Genomic DNA, 16,294 nt, shown 5'->3' on the forward strand with positions numbered 1-16,294 from the left:
AAAAAAAAAAAAAAAAAAGCGGTATAAAAACAGTACAGAAACCCGACAGGCAGTGCTGGCCCCAGGTGGAGCACACCAGCGGGGCTGGGGCCAGGGGGCTCAGCGGGGTGCCAGGTCCCCACGCACACAGCACGAGGAGGGGGGCACGGCCCCGGCCTCAGCGCCGCCACCAATTTGCTGCCAGCCCCAGCCCCAGCCCCGCTGCAGCACCCCAGGCAAGCACAAGTGCGAATAAAGCTGCACCTGGGGCAAGATTAAAAAAATAAAACACAACAAAAATGCCCTCCTGCTCCCACCCCGGCGTGATCCCACTGGCACAACCCTACCCTAGCACTGCTTTTTTTTTTTGTTTTTTGTTTTTTAACCCCCCCTCCCCTTTCTTTTTTCCCCTTTTATCCCCCAATTCCTTTCTCAACTCCGAGAAGTCCGGGCTGGGGGCTGGCGAGGCGTTAGGAGGCGGCGATGGCCGTGCCCCCGCTGAGCTTGACGATCATCTGCTGGCAGTCGTTGCAGGAGCGCTTGTCCCCCACCTTCTCCAGCGTGCGCGCGGCCTCGGCCAGCAGGACGGCGCGCTGGCCGGGCGACGAGAGGAAGGAGAGCGGGAGGTGGCGGCAGGCCAGCAGGATGGCCGTGGCTCGCTCCCTCTGCCCCGGCAGCGCGTCCAGCTCACCTAAACACAGAGAGGGGACACAAAGCTATCAGAGCTGCTGCCACGACACCCGGCACTGCCTGACGTGAGTGACTGACCGTGGGGCTGACCTTGCTTGCTGCTCTGGGGCGTGCGGCGCCGCAGGCTGTGCTCCAGCAGCTGGTGGGTGCGCGTGGGGCTGGCCCCCGCCATCAGCCGCACGGTGGCCTCGTGGAGGAAGACCTGGAGGAAAAGGGAAGGCGGTGAGAGGCCGATGGCGAACCCCCTGGGTGAAGAAGGGGCGAGGGACGGAGCCTCACCTTGCGGTAGGCGGGCCTGAAGCCGTGGGCCAGCTTGCGCAGGCTGCCGAGGTCCCGCTGGAAGCCGGTGAGCTCGGAGGCCGAGGCGTGGTAGGTCTCGCCCAGGGCCTGGCTGCTGCTCGCCTGCTTCTGCCACAGGCTGGTGCGGAGGGACAGCAGCAGGTCGCAGGCCAGCAGCTGGATCACCTGCGAGAGCCACGGGGCAGACACACAGCTTAGGGCAGCCCACCCGCTGCCTGCACGACCCGCAGCGGCGCCTCCTTCCCACCCCGATCCCTTTTTCCCCAGCTGTTGCTGCCCCCTAGCATCGCTCGGTATTTTAGGTGCCCTTGGGAGACTCTACCTGTGCCGGGGAGGTGGAGAGTGCCTCTGTACTGCACTGCAGAAACATTGCACAGTTACTGGCGTCACATGCAATGCAACTACAATGCACTACAGCTGCCACCCAGGAGCGACAGAAGGGACCAGAACCGTCCCCCGTATGCCGCACAGGAAGGCTCCAGCTTTAGGTAACCCTGGGGAGAAAAAGAAACAAGCAACACGCGCGCTCAGGAATAGCACAGCACAGTCCCACTTCTGCGGGAGAGAGGGTTCAAGCGCTCTTGAAACAGAGCGGGTTTGACATAATGAGGTCCTTGTCGCACAGGTGTCAGCATCTTCCCCTCGGAGGACAGAGATGGAGGATCTCCGTGGGCCAATTTCAAAGTGGCCAAAGAAGAAACAAACAGAAGGGGGGACGGGTATTGGCAGGGTAGTGATGCAGTGCTCCTCCATGCAGCAGGGAGGGAGAATATTAAATGCCCTTGGGACAGAAAAGGAGAAAGCATCCCCCTCGTTCCTATCAGACACGGGATGAGCAGAGGACGCAGACACACACGGGGAAGCGATGGACCAGCCTCGCAGCCACGACAGAGCGCACGCGGTCCCGCAGCTCACGGCCCTTACGTTGCTGAGGGTGGTGCTGGAGGCACCGCTGCTCATGTTGAGGCTGTTCCACAGGTGGCTGCTGGCCCTCTCGCAGTGACCCAGCGAGCTCTGCTGCCCGTCCGCCTTCCCCGACAGCGAGGCCTGCATGGCTTTGCACAGGTGGAAGGTGGCTTTCACCAGGGCGTTCCTGGAAGAGAAAGGGCGCTGCTGCCGAGCGGTGCCGTGTCGGGGTGCCGCGGGGCAGCCCCAAGGGCTGAGCTCAAGCAGCAGCCGGCATCAGCTGCCAGCCTCCCCCCTCCAGGAGCAGAGATCACAGCTTCTTAGAGAGGGAGACAAAAGATGGAAGTTGTTCCTCACCTACTCGAGCTACACAAAGAAAGGGAAGGAAACTGTCTAAGCAGCTTTCACGCAATGTGAATCAAGAAGGTGGAACTGTCTTTTCCATCAGTGGGCAAGCTTTGATTTTCACAGAATCACAGAATGGTTTGGGTTGGAAGGGACCTTAAAGACGACCCAGTTCCACCCCCCTGCCATGGGCAGGGACACCTCCCACCAGACCAGGTTGCCCAAAGTCCCACCCAGCCTGGCCTTGAGCACCTCCAGGGATGGGGCACCCATAGCTTCTCTGGGCAGCCTGTGCCAGGGCCTCACCGCCCTTTTGTGAGAAACCAAGTTGTGGTTTTGCTCTCTTTGGAGATCAGAGGGCTGGGACACCTCTGCATTCTGGTGGTGGCAGCGAGGTGTAATTAGAGCAAAACCAAGATGCCCCTAACAGAGTGATTCTGCCCCCTCCCAGTCATTCCTAGTGCACAGCTCCAGTGCCAGCCCATGGCTAGGGAAGGAGGAGGGGGGAGTTTGGGAGTGGTACGAAGCCTACGCACTCGGACATCTCCAGGGATTTCGGCACACGCTCCACTTCTGTGAAATGTGACCTCACAGCTGCGTCGTCCCCTCTGAGCCAGCCAATGGACATGGCAACTGCTGCCGACCACCACCTGCACACCACGTCCGGGCCTACGAGAGCAAAGTCACGGGTTGGAGGAACGGGGTGGCACCCTGTGCCCCCACCACAGGGACAGAGGGAGCCTGCAGGCCAAGCCCATCCCACAGGGATGCAGCTGCTGTGCTGGGGGAGCACAGAGCCACCAGGCAGCAGGCAAACACCCCACATCTGATGGGGGGAAGAGGCTGGGATGCTGAGACTGCAGCTGGTCAGCAAGAACTTACCCTGTCTACTTGTCTAGAAAAACCCCAACTTCCCTCCTGACAAGGATATGCGCTCATCATCCCCAACCATCATTTCCTGCACTCATTAAGCATCCCCCAAAAACCCTACTCCGCCCCAGACTGCGTTTCTGCCATGCCTGGAGCCTGGGAGGTGGTGGGGTGGAGGGGACGGGTATCAGCAGTAGTTCCTGCAGCTGGCAGAGCTTTGGTTTGGGCAGACTTACCCAGGGCTGACTTGAGCACAGAGTTGCTGGCAAAGGGCGGTGCTCCACTTCCCATCGAGTCCAGGAAAGAGTTGAGCAACTTCAGGTACTCCATCGCGCTGGAGAACTCACTGGAACAAGAAGCAAGGCAGAGCTTCGCTGTGACATCAGGAAGGCCACACCAAAGCCTGAAGCTGTTTCTGAGCAGTCAATGAGCTTTTAAACAAGCCTGGCCCAGCAAGCCAGCAGGTGGAGGCAGAAATTTCAAGCTCTACAGGTAACACAACGCTGTTGGACCTGAAGAGACCTCCCAGAGTGGAAGTGCACAGACCAGTTCAAGGAGCACCACCAGCAGATCATCCTGGTGAGGAGCCTGCAGGCATCTCAGCGCTGCTCCAGAGCTGCTGCCACTCTGGACTTACCCTCCCTAGTCAGGGCACAGCCTGCTCCCCCGTCCCTAAGTCCTTGAAAAAGGGGGCACCACTACCAAGGGAGGGACTAGTCTGAGTGCACCAAGAGGATTAGAGCACGTAATAGACTTTTCAAGTGAAAGATGATCCACGTTAGCACTTAGTCAGCACCCCACGTTCCACAAGCACTGAACAGAAGCTGCCAGCATCCCCTCCAGTGCCTTGTATCTGCTGACGGACATGACATATGTTAGGAGTTGATTACGGGCTCCCTTTCAATCACTGCCTCCAGAAGAGGCCAAACAACACTCCTGCTAGTGACTATTTGCATATATGCAAATGTATCTGAATGCAAGTGACAATGCATTCACAGTGCTGGTCAGAGAAAGTGGAGTATGTGGCGATGATCTGATTTCCTTGGACATGCTACAGAGGAGGATCCTGAGCTCCTGCCCCTAGAGGGAGAAAAACGGCTGGCTGTGTTAGGTGCAGACAGTCCTCCCAGGGACAGGACGGGACTTCCACAAGCACACTGACAACCCACGTCAATCATACGAGTCCTCCTACCTTTTCTCACCACCAGCAGCATGTGACCACAAGCAATTGTACTGTTCAAGCAATTAGACTGAACTGCTGCTCCCTGTCTGCAACTACGCTAGAAAACAGATGCAAGATGGAAAATAAAGCTAAATGTACACAGTTCTCTCTTACACATCCAGTCACCTTCCCACCTAAGGCGTTTACCCCGGCTCTTTTGGGAGACGTGGCGCAGCACAAAAAGCTGCTCCGATCCCCACAGATTTTCATTTTTCATCGGGCGAGATCACTTGGCAGAAGCCACCGACAATTTCAGCCAGCATCTGCTCTCCCACTCCTGCCGGAGGTTAGTCTGATTTTTCACTGCTGGTAAACACAGCACTTTGTTCAGTTACGAAAACACTTCTCATGCGTAACGCGGGGAGCCAGCTGGGTCACTCTCTAACATGCCAAGCCTTTATGCTCCCACAGCCTTGGACACATGCTCTGGTCAACCGAAGCGATAGGGCCACGCTAATTTTAGCGTTTCTGAACATTGTGCTCTCGGCAGAGAAAGTGCCACCCAGTTCAAGAATCGATCAGGACAGCAGCAGAAATCCCCGTTACAGCTGGTAACGAGTCAGAACTGCACCTGTGAGTGCAGGGGTTTTCATACACAGAGGCAGAGCTCACCCTGCTGATAAGCTGTGGCAGTCAGGTTCAGCTTGCCGTGTCAAGCCCTGGTTAAAGACTAACCACTCCGCTGGCCTCAGAGCACTCAGTTCACGATCATCCGCTCGGTTTTCAGAGTCTACAGCTGCCCCAAGTAGTCCCCAGCACAGGAACTTACCACTGTTCCTCCTCCTCTTGTCCCACCACCTCTTTCCGAGTCTGAGGTTTCACAAGTGAATCCACAGCTCTCTCCAGCAGGTTCTCACAGAACGCCTGATGAACTTGTGCAATGGGATCCGCTACAGAGAAAGAAAACAAACTGTTTTTCTTATCTGCAGTGGCAGCCACGCCTCCTGATAGAGACAAGGGCAGCTGTAACGAAGAATCCCATTTTAGGAGCAAGAGGAAGAGCGGTAGAGGGAAATTCCTGAGGGAATTACTGCAAAGACTTCTGAAGACTGAGTTTTGAAGGCCTTTTTAACAACAGGTTTTACTAACTATCAGCCATCAGATTTACTAATTATCAGGGCAAACACAGCACAGACAGGTCATGCAGCCAGAGCACGAGTGGCTCTTACCAGGGTTCCTCTGGGTGCAGTACAGGCTCTCCTTGGCGGCAGACTTCACCGTCCAGCTCCGCTCCACAAAAAACTTCTGTCCCAGGGGGTGGCACAGCCAGCGCAGCGAGTCGGGGATGGCGCTGCGCTCCGAGCTGCACAGGCTCTGAGCCTGGCTCAGGAAGTAGCTCTGGGGAAGGGAGAGACGAGGGCTGAGAACAGCACCCAGGGAAAGACACACCACCAGGGACCAGGGCTGCAGGCTGCAGAACAGCAGCGCCAACAGAGGAGCTGTGCCTGCTCGCAGCCCTTCCCAGAGCTCTGCCTGGAGGCGCAGAGGACTCCATCACTCACCGCCAGGAAGCCCAGCTTGCCCCCGCAGCGGGTCTTCAAGCCGACGGCAGCCGTCAGGTGGATTTCGGCCATGGTGCTGGGGGGGATCTTTTCTTCCGCGCACTCGGCCAGATTCACAGCGCACAGGGCCATGTGCAAGCCAGAGTAAGCGGAGCTGGAGGGAAGTTTACCTGCACCAGAAGAGACAGGAGAATGGTTAACCTGAGGCACGCTAGCACCAGCTACTTGATAACAACACAGTTTGTAGGGGCATTGTCCCAGGCAGACAAATAAGAACCAGCTGATACCCCAAGTCCCACACCTAGTCTGCATTCCCACAACAGAGCAGCTATAACCAAATCTTCCCTCCACAGATATTAAGGGTGACATTCACAGCTGTGCCTCTGCAAGAATGCCCCTCCATAGCTAAAACTTCCCCCCCAGAAAACATCCATAAGTTTTATCTCACTATATTTATCACCATGACAGAACCGAACTCCTTTGCAGTCCACACCTCTACAGATATCTACACAGACACTCTTAAATACAAGAGCATTTTATTGTTGTCCATGATTACAGTTCACACAGCAAGAGTAGGAAGTTTAACCTGGATTTCCGATGGGCTTGTAGCCTATTAAAATTACAAATTAGTTTGCCAAGGAAGCAGCAAAAACAACTGTTCACAAGGAACATTCAAGCACTTCCTCGGTACATGTGCACATGCCCAGGTTTTCGAAGCGCATCAACACCAACTGGCCATCTGCGCTTCACACAGCTTCAGAAATTTGACTTTTTTCCAAACAATTAACCCTAGCCCCTGCTTTCACATCACATTCCCAAGTGACAGGACTGAACCAAGCGGCAGAAAACGACTGGATTCAATCAACTGCTGCCTGGGACAGACCCTACGCCACCTCTGCAGGCTGGTGAGGACATAGCAGGACACTGCTGTTGCTTCAGCCATTCCTGCAGAGCCCTTTCTTCGCAGGAGCAGCCCTGAGATTTTCCACTTAGTTCACTGAGGCCAGTTTCTGGTGCCTCAGCCCCTACCTGTTATGTGGAGCTGGTGGAGCTTGTGATAGGCTAGAGCTGCATCCCGGGCACTGGTCTTAGCCTCATCCTCAGAGCCCGCCGTGGCCTCCCGGGCCCGCCACTGGTGAGAGGTCCTCTTCAGCAGCCACCGCACCAGCGCCAGCTTCTGCAGGCTGTAGCGGATCACGTTCCACGACAGGCTGCACGCCAGGTCCAGGCGGGAAGCCGGCAGCGCTCGGCCCAGGACCGACAGGCAGGTCTGCAGGTTGGACGCCGCTGCAGCGAAATCCCCCTGCAAACATCACAGCCAAAGGTGAAGCCACAAAAAGCACAGCCACGGGCACGCTTTGGGACCTCCTCGGCATTGGGAGCAAGGCAAACTGATATGCAAGCTAGGGCAATGTCTTCAGATGAGGAAGTCACCGTAATTCCAGTAAACATGAGGGCAGCTTACACCAGCTTCAGATCTGGCCCAGCTGGTAGCTTCCGCTGAGCTACCATCAAAACACGCCTGTGCTACAGAAAAGACTCTCTCCAGCACTGACTGGTTGCCAGAATCGGGACAGGAACCAAAACCCTGCTTCCAAAAGCTGCCACAAGACCCAGGAGCAAGGCACAAGGACAGAACCCAGGCGGCTCTAACAACCCCAGTGCCTGCGCCTCACTAATTCAGGCCGAGGGAGAAGAGCAACCTGCTCAAGACAAACAAGTTCCACTGACTTCTCAGAAAATCAGACTGGCTACCACCCAGAAATACCATGTTCTTGCAAGTGTCAGGCACTGCCTCGTTAGGTCACATTTGCCCGCGCCCAGCTCTACCCGTGCCAAATCCAGGTCTGCCTGCTTGCGGTGCCTCCAGAAGGTGACCGACGACCTCGAGTGCAAGCGGGTCACCGGCTCTCCGTGCACGAGGAGCTTCACGAACACGCTCAGGACAATCACTCCGTTCACGAGCCACAGGATCAGCGTGGGCATCATCCAGCCAAACCACCCACCGGCGTCTGCAACGGGCATCCCAAAAGGAGAGTGAGAAGCTGATCCGCACACTGAAAGGCTTGCAACAGGATGAGCGTGGGCTCACCCAGATCAACAAGGATGTATTGCTCTGTTTGCAAAACTTGATACTACAAAGTGGTATCTTAATCAGAAAACATCTGCATCGACACCTCCTCAGCAACTCCAAGCCCCAGCACTCCTAACCAAATCACAACTGTTATTTTTACAAGACTGTTTTACAAAAACTGAGTCAGCACTTCTAAAATTACCTTAACGCAAGACATTCTAGGCAAGCTATCAGATCCACCCATGGGTATTCAATATCTCAGTGTTGTTTTCCAGACTTAATTAAGTTTACAAAGCAACACTGAAGCACGCTGACCAGCTGGGGAAGTGACAAGATGCCTGCAGAACCTCCCACGCTCACCTAAGCTGCTGTCCTCTCAACTGCAAATGGCATGGAATAAGGACAAGAAACAAGCCAGCTTCAACACCTTACAGCAGCACGTTCCTGAAGTAATTCTTCAGGCAATACTCAATAAGTTACAAAAATCAGTTATCTGCCTTAAAAACAAACTAAAGGTGAAGATCCCTCAGAGAGATCCCAACTCGTAGCACCCTAACTCGTTACCTGACTCAATGGTCAGCACGCTCCTGCCAGAGCCGTGGCGCACGAGGCTGTCAGACTCTGGGCTTCCTCGGGCATCCAGAAGGGACGTTAGAGGATTGAAGGAGAGGCACAGGAATGTGAGGGCACAGAGGAGGATTCGAGACCGGTCCACCATACCAAGGGCCACAGGAGGAGAGTCAGGCTCGTCTTTAACCTTCAAAGAATTTGTAGTAGAGAAAAAAGGAAGAAGAAAAAACGCTTAATATTCTTTAAAACAAAAAACGCTTACGCAAAAGGAGGGGTAGAGAAGAAGGAAAGAGAACAAGTTTTGAAATTTGTTTAAGACCAAGATCGGTAAGAACTCTGGTGGAGCTTGCCCTAGTAAGAAAAGACTGAAGTACCGGAATGCCTTCACCTTCCTTCTGCTCCCAGTCATTCCAGTTACCATTAACTGGATCCCTGCTTTAGGCCAGGACTAATTTTTCCTCTTCTGAGGGTCTCCCTCAGGACCCAGTTCTGTGATACCCACAAAATGAGCCCATCAGCTGAAGGTAGCTAATAGATCCCTCTAACTGTGGTTATTCACAGTCCCATTACCCACAGCTGAGCCGGCATTCTCTTCTCCAAGTTCTCCTGCTGTAATCATGGGACATCTCTTGAGAGCCATGGACCGTTTCAGGTCAGGAGTTTGGGACTTATTCACCATGAGGCCACAGAGAAGCTACAGGAGCTAAAGTCCAATCTAAGTTCTTCTGGCAGCTACAGTATGGTTCAGACAATACAGCTCAGGCAACAGTCTCGATCATTCAAAAAAAAAAAAAAAAAAACACCCATGCACCTTCCTCATCCTTCCAATGTTTCTCTGACACCTACAGCTCTGCTTGGCAGATATCTGCCAGCTCCACTCTTGAGAGTTAGGACAATTCAGACTCTGGCCCCTACATATCCCTGAAGCAGACGCCTTGAATTTGATGAATCCAGTCACAAGTACCTTTGCATCGTCAAGGAGCGGGCTTCCCGGCTCTGAATCGATGGAATAGGGAGAGAAGCCAGCCTGGGATCCCGAGTCAGAGGCCGGAGGAGACATCAGCAGAACGTTCTGGTTGAAGTCGTCTATCTTCAGGTCTGCATCATTATCAACCAGACTGCTTAGGTCAATGCCCTTCAACAGCTCTGCAAGAATCAGAGCGCATTATGCACATGGTTCTCCATCCTGCATGCTGCCAGTCTCGCTCAGATTGGCTCTGCCCCTGCAGGAATACTGCCACCCTCACCACAGTCCGCACCCATCCAGTTTTGCCAACAATAAGGAACTGCAAGAGGCAGCTTACGTCCCTGCTGACCGCCTCCCTCCTGTGCAGCCTCCACAACTTACTGTTTTTCTGGTTAGCCAGCTTCAGAACCATGTTCTCCTGTCTCAGTTTATGGTTGGCCTGTTGCAGGTATTTAATGTAATCGATGGCTTTGCGCAGAACACCAGACTTGTGCATCTGCAAGGAATTCAGACAAGCAGAACGCAGTTTATCCTCCAAGCTCCCAAAGGCCCACTCGTGCTCATAAGGGTACCACAACCCTTCATATCATGAATACAAACAAAAAGGCGTTGAGAACCTCTTGGCAGCAGAAAAAAAAAAATAATAATGGCAAGGTATCCTACTTGGAAAGGCACACAAGGACTGGACAACAGGACTTGAGTCACTGTACCTGGGATCTCTAAGTTTTTACTTAAGTTCTCTCTATGAGAAGAGAGATCTCAACTTCAGATTTAAGGTGCTGTTGTTGATTTGTTTTTTAAAGACAGTAGAGTGGAAACAGATAAATATTCAAATTACAAGAGTTCATGTCTCAACTTCAAACAGAAATAGTCCTTAGAAATACCATAGTTTTGAAGTGAAGAAGTGGCTCTCTTCTGGGATGGAGCAAGCTGCTGCCAGTTAACTACGGTCAACTGAGATAACGTGGTTTAACTGAGATAACCAGTTCTGTCTCTGCCTCAGTCCTTTGTCCATTCCCATGAAAAAACACCCTTCCAGAAGAGGCTGACAAGTCTACCTTGGAAACAGCCCTCAAATTCTGAATCGAAGCTACTTTACATAACCAATATTTTAAAACCTAAAGCTTCAACCCAGCAACAGAAGGTGACTTCACTAATGCACGTGCTTGTGCAGAGGCCATGCAAGCACACGGGTATCAAGAACATCACCGTTCTTTCTGCCAATATGGGAAAAGCAAACAGCACAGCCCTGAACACAGGCCACAGGTGGTGCAAGAAAGTTTCTAACATTTGAGCAAACAGGAGCTTTTCCAACTCAATATCTACTGGAATCCAGTTGGAAAGCTCTGTGCAAGACACTGGTTTAGATTTTATAGCAGCATTCAACCTTTCTTTTATTTTTTTTTGAAAAACCATAACTGCAGCAGAAGCAAAAAATCCTCAACCCTACTTCCCTAGTGCAGTTACAAGGAAAAGGAAACATAGATGATGCAAGTTCTGGTTTGGCAGAGTTATCAAGACATTCACTTTGACATTCTTCATAGAACACCTATTTAAGCTAGGCCTAATGCAGGCTATACCTTACATGTTTGTTCTGATTTCCAAGAAACAGTATTGCTAACAACATTTTACAGGTGACCTTTCCTGAGTGCAATTATTAAGCTTTCCATTGCATAAGTATTCCACAAGTCTTATCCCAACACATGCATGCACACCACTAACAGCAGTACGTACCCAGCTGCTCCATTTGGTAGAGCAACAAGCACCCGAGGACACAAGTATTCATGACACCAGGTTCCACATCTTTACCTTGGCATCTGTCCCCATAATGAGGTCCTTCAGCTCAATGATCTTATCGTTTATAGATGACCGGTAACGCTTCTCGATGATGTTGTGAGTTGTTCTCCTCTCGCCTTCTTTAGGTGGTTCTGGTTGCTTGACACCCCCGGGAACTTGTTTGATAGGCACCTTTTCTTGCCCCATCATCACTGGCATCGTGGTCAGAATGGTCCCATTGCTCCCAACGAGGGTCTACAGGGACAAGGCATAAGAAGTGTCAATAGCAATCAGCTGATATACATGAGATGTACCATGGTAAGAGCAAAATGAGTAAAAAGAATTCAGCAAAGTTTACAGAGCTCAAAAACAAAGGGGCAGGCCAGTGTCTCCCCAAGGACCTCTTCCTCTCCAAGGATACCATCACCCCAACACTTTTACCAATACCATGCTCTTTTCATCCACTAACTAAACAGAGAAATGGACCAAGGTCCTTTCTTGCTCCTCAAATCCTTCTGCCCCACCTCTCCAAGTCCACCTCTTCCGTGGACAAAGGAAGTTGTTAGACCATCAACAAGCAACGCTACCTCTGAACCAATCGTGTTAGAAAGGTTCTGACTACAGAAAGACAAACTCTGGCTTGAGCAAAGCAGTTAATTTGAGTTAGATTATATGAGGAAAAAGTAGATCCCTGACGACTTTAAGCTAAAAAAATGCCTTAAGATGAGAAATCAAGGCAACAAGTGTTACATGCTGGTGTGAAAAGTTCAGACTTGGTCACCTAAGTGTAGACAGAGCATCTCCACCAAACCAAAGCAGTATGTGCTCTACAATAAAAGATGAATCCCACCAGAACGGTTGCACAGAGGTGCTTCTAGGATCATCAGTGTAAAGAAAAGAATTTAGATGACTTAAACTAGTAAAATAAGGTACAACTGGCCTCTAAAGTACAACCAGGATCAGAGAAGCTGTTAGGGAGAGGAAGAGTTATTTACACTAAAAGTCAGACTGACAGAAATGAGAATAAACTAGCCACAAAGAAATTTAGGAACAATTTTGACTCTGAAATGGTCTTCCAACTGTGATAGTAGAAATTAATTTTGTTTCATTTCACTTATTTGTCAAGTTTCAGCTTAAAGTCTTCCACCTCTCCTTGGATAATCTCCAGGAAATTTCAATGTGTTCAGAACATTTTGTGGATTGTGTGTCTGACAGACACACTCACATGAACCTCACCTCCGTGTGAAAGTGCCGCCTAAAAGCAAGCAAATCAGCAATTTTAGGCTGGCTGCTAACAAGTACACAGCACGCCTACTATGTTATGCGGAAGTCAGAACTTCAGTTCAGACTTGCAAGATTATTTGTCTCCAGCAGTCAATATTTGAACAGAAGGATCTGTGCAGAACGCAGAGGACCATGATAAAAGCATCTTTGGGGGCACAAGCCTCTCCGAGTGAGTAACAAGTTATGACCCTGAAGCACAGGAGCCATCTCGAATGATACTGAATCCTCGCTGCAAACGCCCTTTGAGGAGTAGTTTAATTAGTTTTTATGTTCAACACACTGCTATTAGTTGTTACTGAGGGAGAAAAGAAGGTCCACAGCTATTCCAAGTCAGCTACCTTTCAGTGTCTTCCACAGAGGTTAAAAACTGCATGGAATTCTTAGGTCACGCTCTTCTCCTTGTAATACCAGAAAAAGGTAAACAGAAATGTGCCCTTGGTCTTCGCTTACTGGCCATGGGAGGCTGCCAAAAATGTACAATCTGTGTATTTAGCCTTGGCAGAAGCAGGGTATTACTCACTTTGGACACGACCAGAGCAGCACTTGGAAACCCTCCCATCCGCATCACCAATGAACACTAAACTCCAACCCGCCTTCTCCTACCAGGGGAAATAACGCCAGAAAGGGGAAGAAGAAAAAAAAAACATTCAGGGTGGTACCTGCAGAGCTGTGGTCTGAATAGGAGTGGTGAGCGCTGTGAGCGCCGGATTCTGCACCGCAGCCATAACGGGATTGCCATCCGCCTTCAGGGTGGTCAGGACGAGGGAGTCCGTCTTTATGATCTGGGGCTGGACCAGAACCTGCGTGGAAACAGCCACGGATGAAGGGACGAGTAGGCACACGTTCCTCTGCTGATCATGGTAGGCAGAGGCAGGCGATGGCAGAAGTGTAATGCCACATCTCAGTGGGGGAACTACCAGCAGAACCACTACAAATTTCCTCCACCTTGCACCTTGTATCACTGGGACGGTTTTTGGACATGCCAGAACCTGGTGCAAGCCCTCAAAATGAGAGGGTCTGAACAGGATGTCAAGCAGATCAAACCAACAGTTATTTTGCCATAACACAACTTGTGCTTCCTTTTTCGAGTACCTTGTTGGTGCTCACACGTGAAGAACATTACGGATGACTTAATACGGTTAAACCAGAGTAACTTTTCCATGGTGAGTGCCAAAACCACTTTTATCCAACACAGAAACACAAGGCTGCTGCCCTCACACGTGGGTTTTAAAACAAGATCATATGACAGCGTAGCACCAAAACAGTGAAATAAACCACGGTGGAAGAACCAAAATAAAGCATCCCCTTATTGTCAGTCTCTCAGTAAGTGGCAGCGGACTTGAAAAAGAAGGAGCAGGACAAAAAGAAGCAGGGAAAACTCAAAGGAAACTCATTTAAATGAGGTTTCTCCCCCCAGGGCCCTCCCGGCCGTACCCACAGGAGCACCCCACGCCCCCTGCACTTACTGGGACCTGCTGGACCTGCGGCGCAGCCACCGTCTGCACCGTGGCCGGCGCCAGCGTCTGGATGGTGCCACCAGCAGCCTGCGTCAGCACACGCTGCGCCTGCACCGCCTGCACCTGCTGCTGGATGGCCACCGGCTGCACCTGCGAGGACGTCACCAGGCTCTGCACCTGAGGCTGGAGGACTGCAAAGCAGGGGAGAGGTCAGGAACAGCCCGCAAACGCCCAGGTCCTTATTTTGGAGAGTGTAAATGCTCCCCGATTCACTCCTCCTCTTCCCAAAGTTTCTCCCCAGGCAGAGCCCACCTAACACTTCCCACAGGCTGCTCAGAACCCAGCTCCTGTGTGAGGATGCTGCACCTCAAGCAGCAGCTTGCCAGGACGCACAGAGCATCAGCTGAGAGAAAATGAAGCCAAAACCCTGCGGGTCTGGCAGCTCAGGGCCCATCACCTCTGTTAGGTTACACAGCACGCCTAACCAGCACCTCCCTGCCTGGGTCTTGGGGGGTCCAACCCAGCCACAGGAGATGCCACAACGGAGGACACCAAGAGGTGGCACAGGACAATTTATGATCTCCTTTATGAAAGCTGCTCATGCTCGCTCAGTCAAAGCCACATACATAGGAGAAGAAACACCCCACAGATCCCGCAGAAGCAAGATCTTCAGGCTCACCACGGCCAAGGCCACCTGTGGGACCATCTACAGGTACCAGAACCGCGCACGTGCTGCGAGCGCTGCCCCACCCCAACCCCCTACCTTGGAAACTGGTGGCGGTGTTCTGGTATATGACGGGCTGCTGGATGATCCTGGTCTGGGGCGCGGAGCTGAAGGTGGGGGCGATCATCACCGTCTGCTGCTGGAGCTGCGGCTGCAGCTGGGGCCGGGGCTGGAGCAGCGGCGCCGGGCGCTGCGGGGGGGCCTTCACCGGGACGCTCTGCAGCTGCGGGGAGGCGGCGGGCGGTGGGAAGGGCTGCAGGGGCGCCTGGCCATACGGGCGCGGGGGGTCCAGGGTCCCGCTGCTGCTGCTACTGCTGCTACTGCTGGTGGTGGTGCTGCTGCTGCTGCCGCCCTGGAAGGTGCCGCACAAGGGATCCGAAAACAGGTCCGGGAAGTCCCCCGCCTGGTTGCTGACAAACTGCAGCATCTCTGCAAGGAGGGAAACGTTCGGGGCGTTTTGATTGCATGAATCACCGGGGCAGGACTCACAGAAGCGCACACACACACACACACACACGAGGCAGCCGCGGGTGCTCCCGAAGCCCCAGGGGTAGCACGACGCCAGCCTCACACCTCCGGGCAGGAGCCAAGAGGCGGCCAGCGCCTCGGAACAAAAGGCAGAACGCTCTGACAACGTGTTGCAGGGCTTCAGGATCCAGGCAGAGACCAGGACACAAACCCACCTCTAATGTATTGGAAGTGCCACCACGTAGCTCAAGCCCTGCTCCAGCCCAACGCTTGTGGAAGGAAGAACAGGGGCAGCTCCACGCAGGAGCCGTTCCCCCACGCAGCCTCCCTGCGATGGCTGCACGTCACCGTCCCCGTCCCTCCCCGCTGAGCACAGCTGGGGCACGAAGAGGCGTGGGTAAAGGCTCACCTCAACCTGGCCTCGCTTCCAAGTTTAGGGGAAAACAGGGGAAACACCCCAAGGAAACAAGGCTTTACAGAACTTCAGCAGAGAAACGCCTGCGTGTGTCTGACCAGAAACCCCCTGTTTATCATTTTTATTTTCTCTCTGAACGCACTCCCTGCTCACCGCTGGGCAGGGGCAGCCGCCCAGCAGCTCCCCCCCGTCCCACCTCCCCCAGCAGCTCCGGGGGGGCTCCGAGCGGCTCCCAGCCCCCTCCATACCCTGCCCACAGCAGGGGCTCACCCCCCGCACCGAGGCTTCCCCTTCCCCGTTGGACCCGGTTTAACGGGATGCCCCCGCCACGCACCCGCACCCCGTCCCCCCGGTGTCCCCCGGTGTCCCCATGCCCCGTGGCACGGCACCCACCGTCGATGTCTCCCAGTGTCAGCTCGTCGCCCAGCTCGGTCAGCGTGTCCATGCCGTCGGTGCCCAGCTCGCCGCCGCCCTCCATGGCCCCGGTCCCCCCCCGTCCCCGTCCCGTCCCGTCCCGTCCCGTCAGGCGGAGGCTGCCGGCTCTCGCCGCCGTCCCGCCGCCATCTTGGCGCGCCCCCGGCCGCCCCCCACGCGTTGTCAGTGAGACCAGGGCGCTGCCGGCCAATGGGCGCGCGCGGCGCCGCGTGGCGTGAGGGCGCGTCACCGATCAGCAGCTGCGATTAGCATGCGGCGCCACGCCCCCCTCGTTTGAATATTCATGAGGAAGGGGGCGTGGCCGCGCGCG

The 16,294-nt window shown here is 53.5% G+C and overlaps 1 protein-coding gene across 2 annotated transcripts; it reads right to left on the reverse strand.

The window, feature by feature from the left end:
- Positions 1 to 376: 376 nt before the first annotated feature.
- Positions 377 to 16,079, reverse strand: SREBF2 (sterol regulatory element binding transcription factor 2). Of its 2 annotated transcripts, none has more exons than XM_084505660.1 (19): positions 15,943 to 16,079; positions 14,706 to 15,095; positions 13,952 to 14,133; positions 13,145 to 13,285; positions 11,235 to 11,456; positions 9,807 to 9,921; positions 9,423 to 9,556; positions 8,453 to 8,645; positions 7,645 to 7,826; positions 6,844 to 7,117; positions 5,815 to 5,984; positions 5,482 to 5,650; positions 5,082 to 5,202; positions 3,327 to 3,436; positions 2,757 to 2,889; positions 1,894 to 2,062; positions 949 to 1,134; positions 760 to 871; positions 377 to 670 (listed from the first exon to the last, which is right to left on the reverse strand). In XM_084505660.1, exons 1-19 carry the CDS (start codon positions 16,025 to 16,027, stop codon positions 450 to 452), a joined length of 3,309 nt encoding a protein of 1,102 aa, XP_084361786.1. In that variant the 5' UTR covers positions 16,028 to 16,079; the 3' UTR covers positions 377 to 449. The 2 variants fall into 2 exon arrangements, with proteins under 2 accessions (XP_084361786.1, XP_084361785.1); XM_084505659.1 differs by having other exon boundaries at positions 9,423 to 9,604.
- Positions 16,080 to 16,294: the final 215 nt, after the last annotated feature.

The sequence above is a fragment of the Aythya ferina genome (assembly GCF_964211825.1).
Source record: "Aythya ferina genome assembly, chromosome: 1".
Lineage (NCBI taxonomy): Eukaryota > Metazoa > Chordata > Aves > Anseriformes > Anatidae > Aythya > Aythya ferina.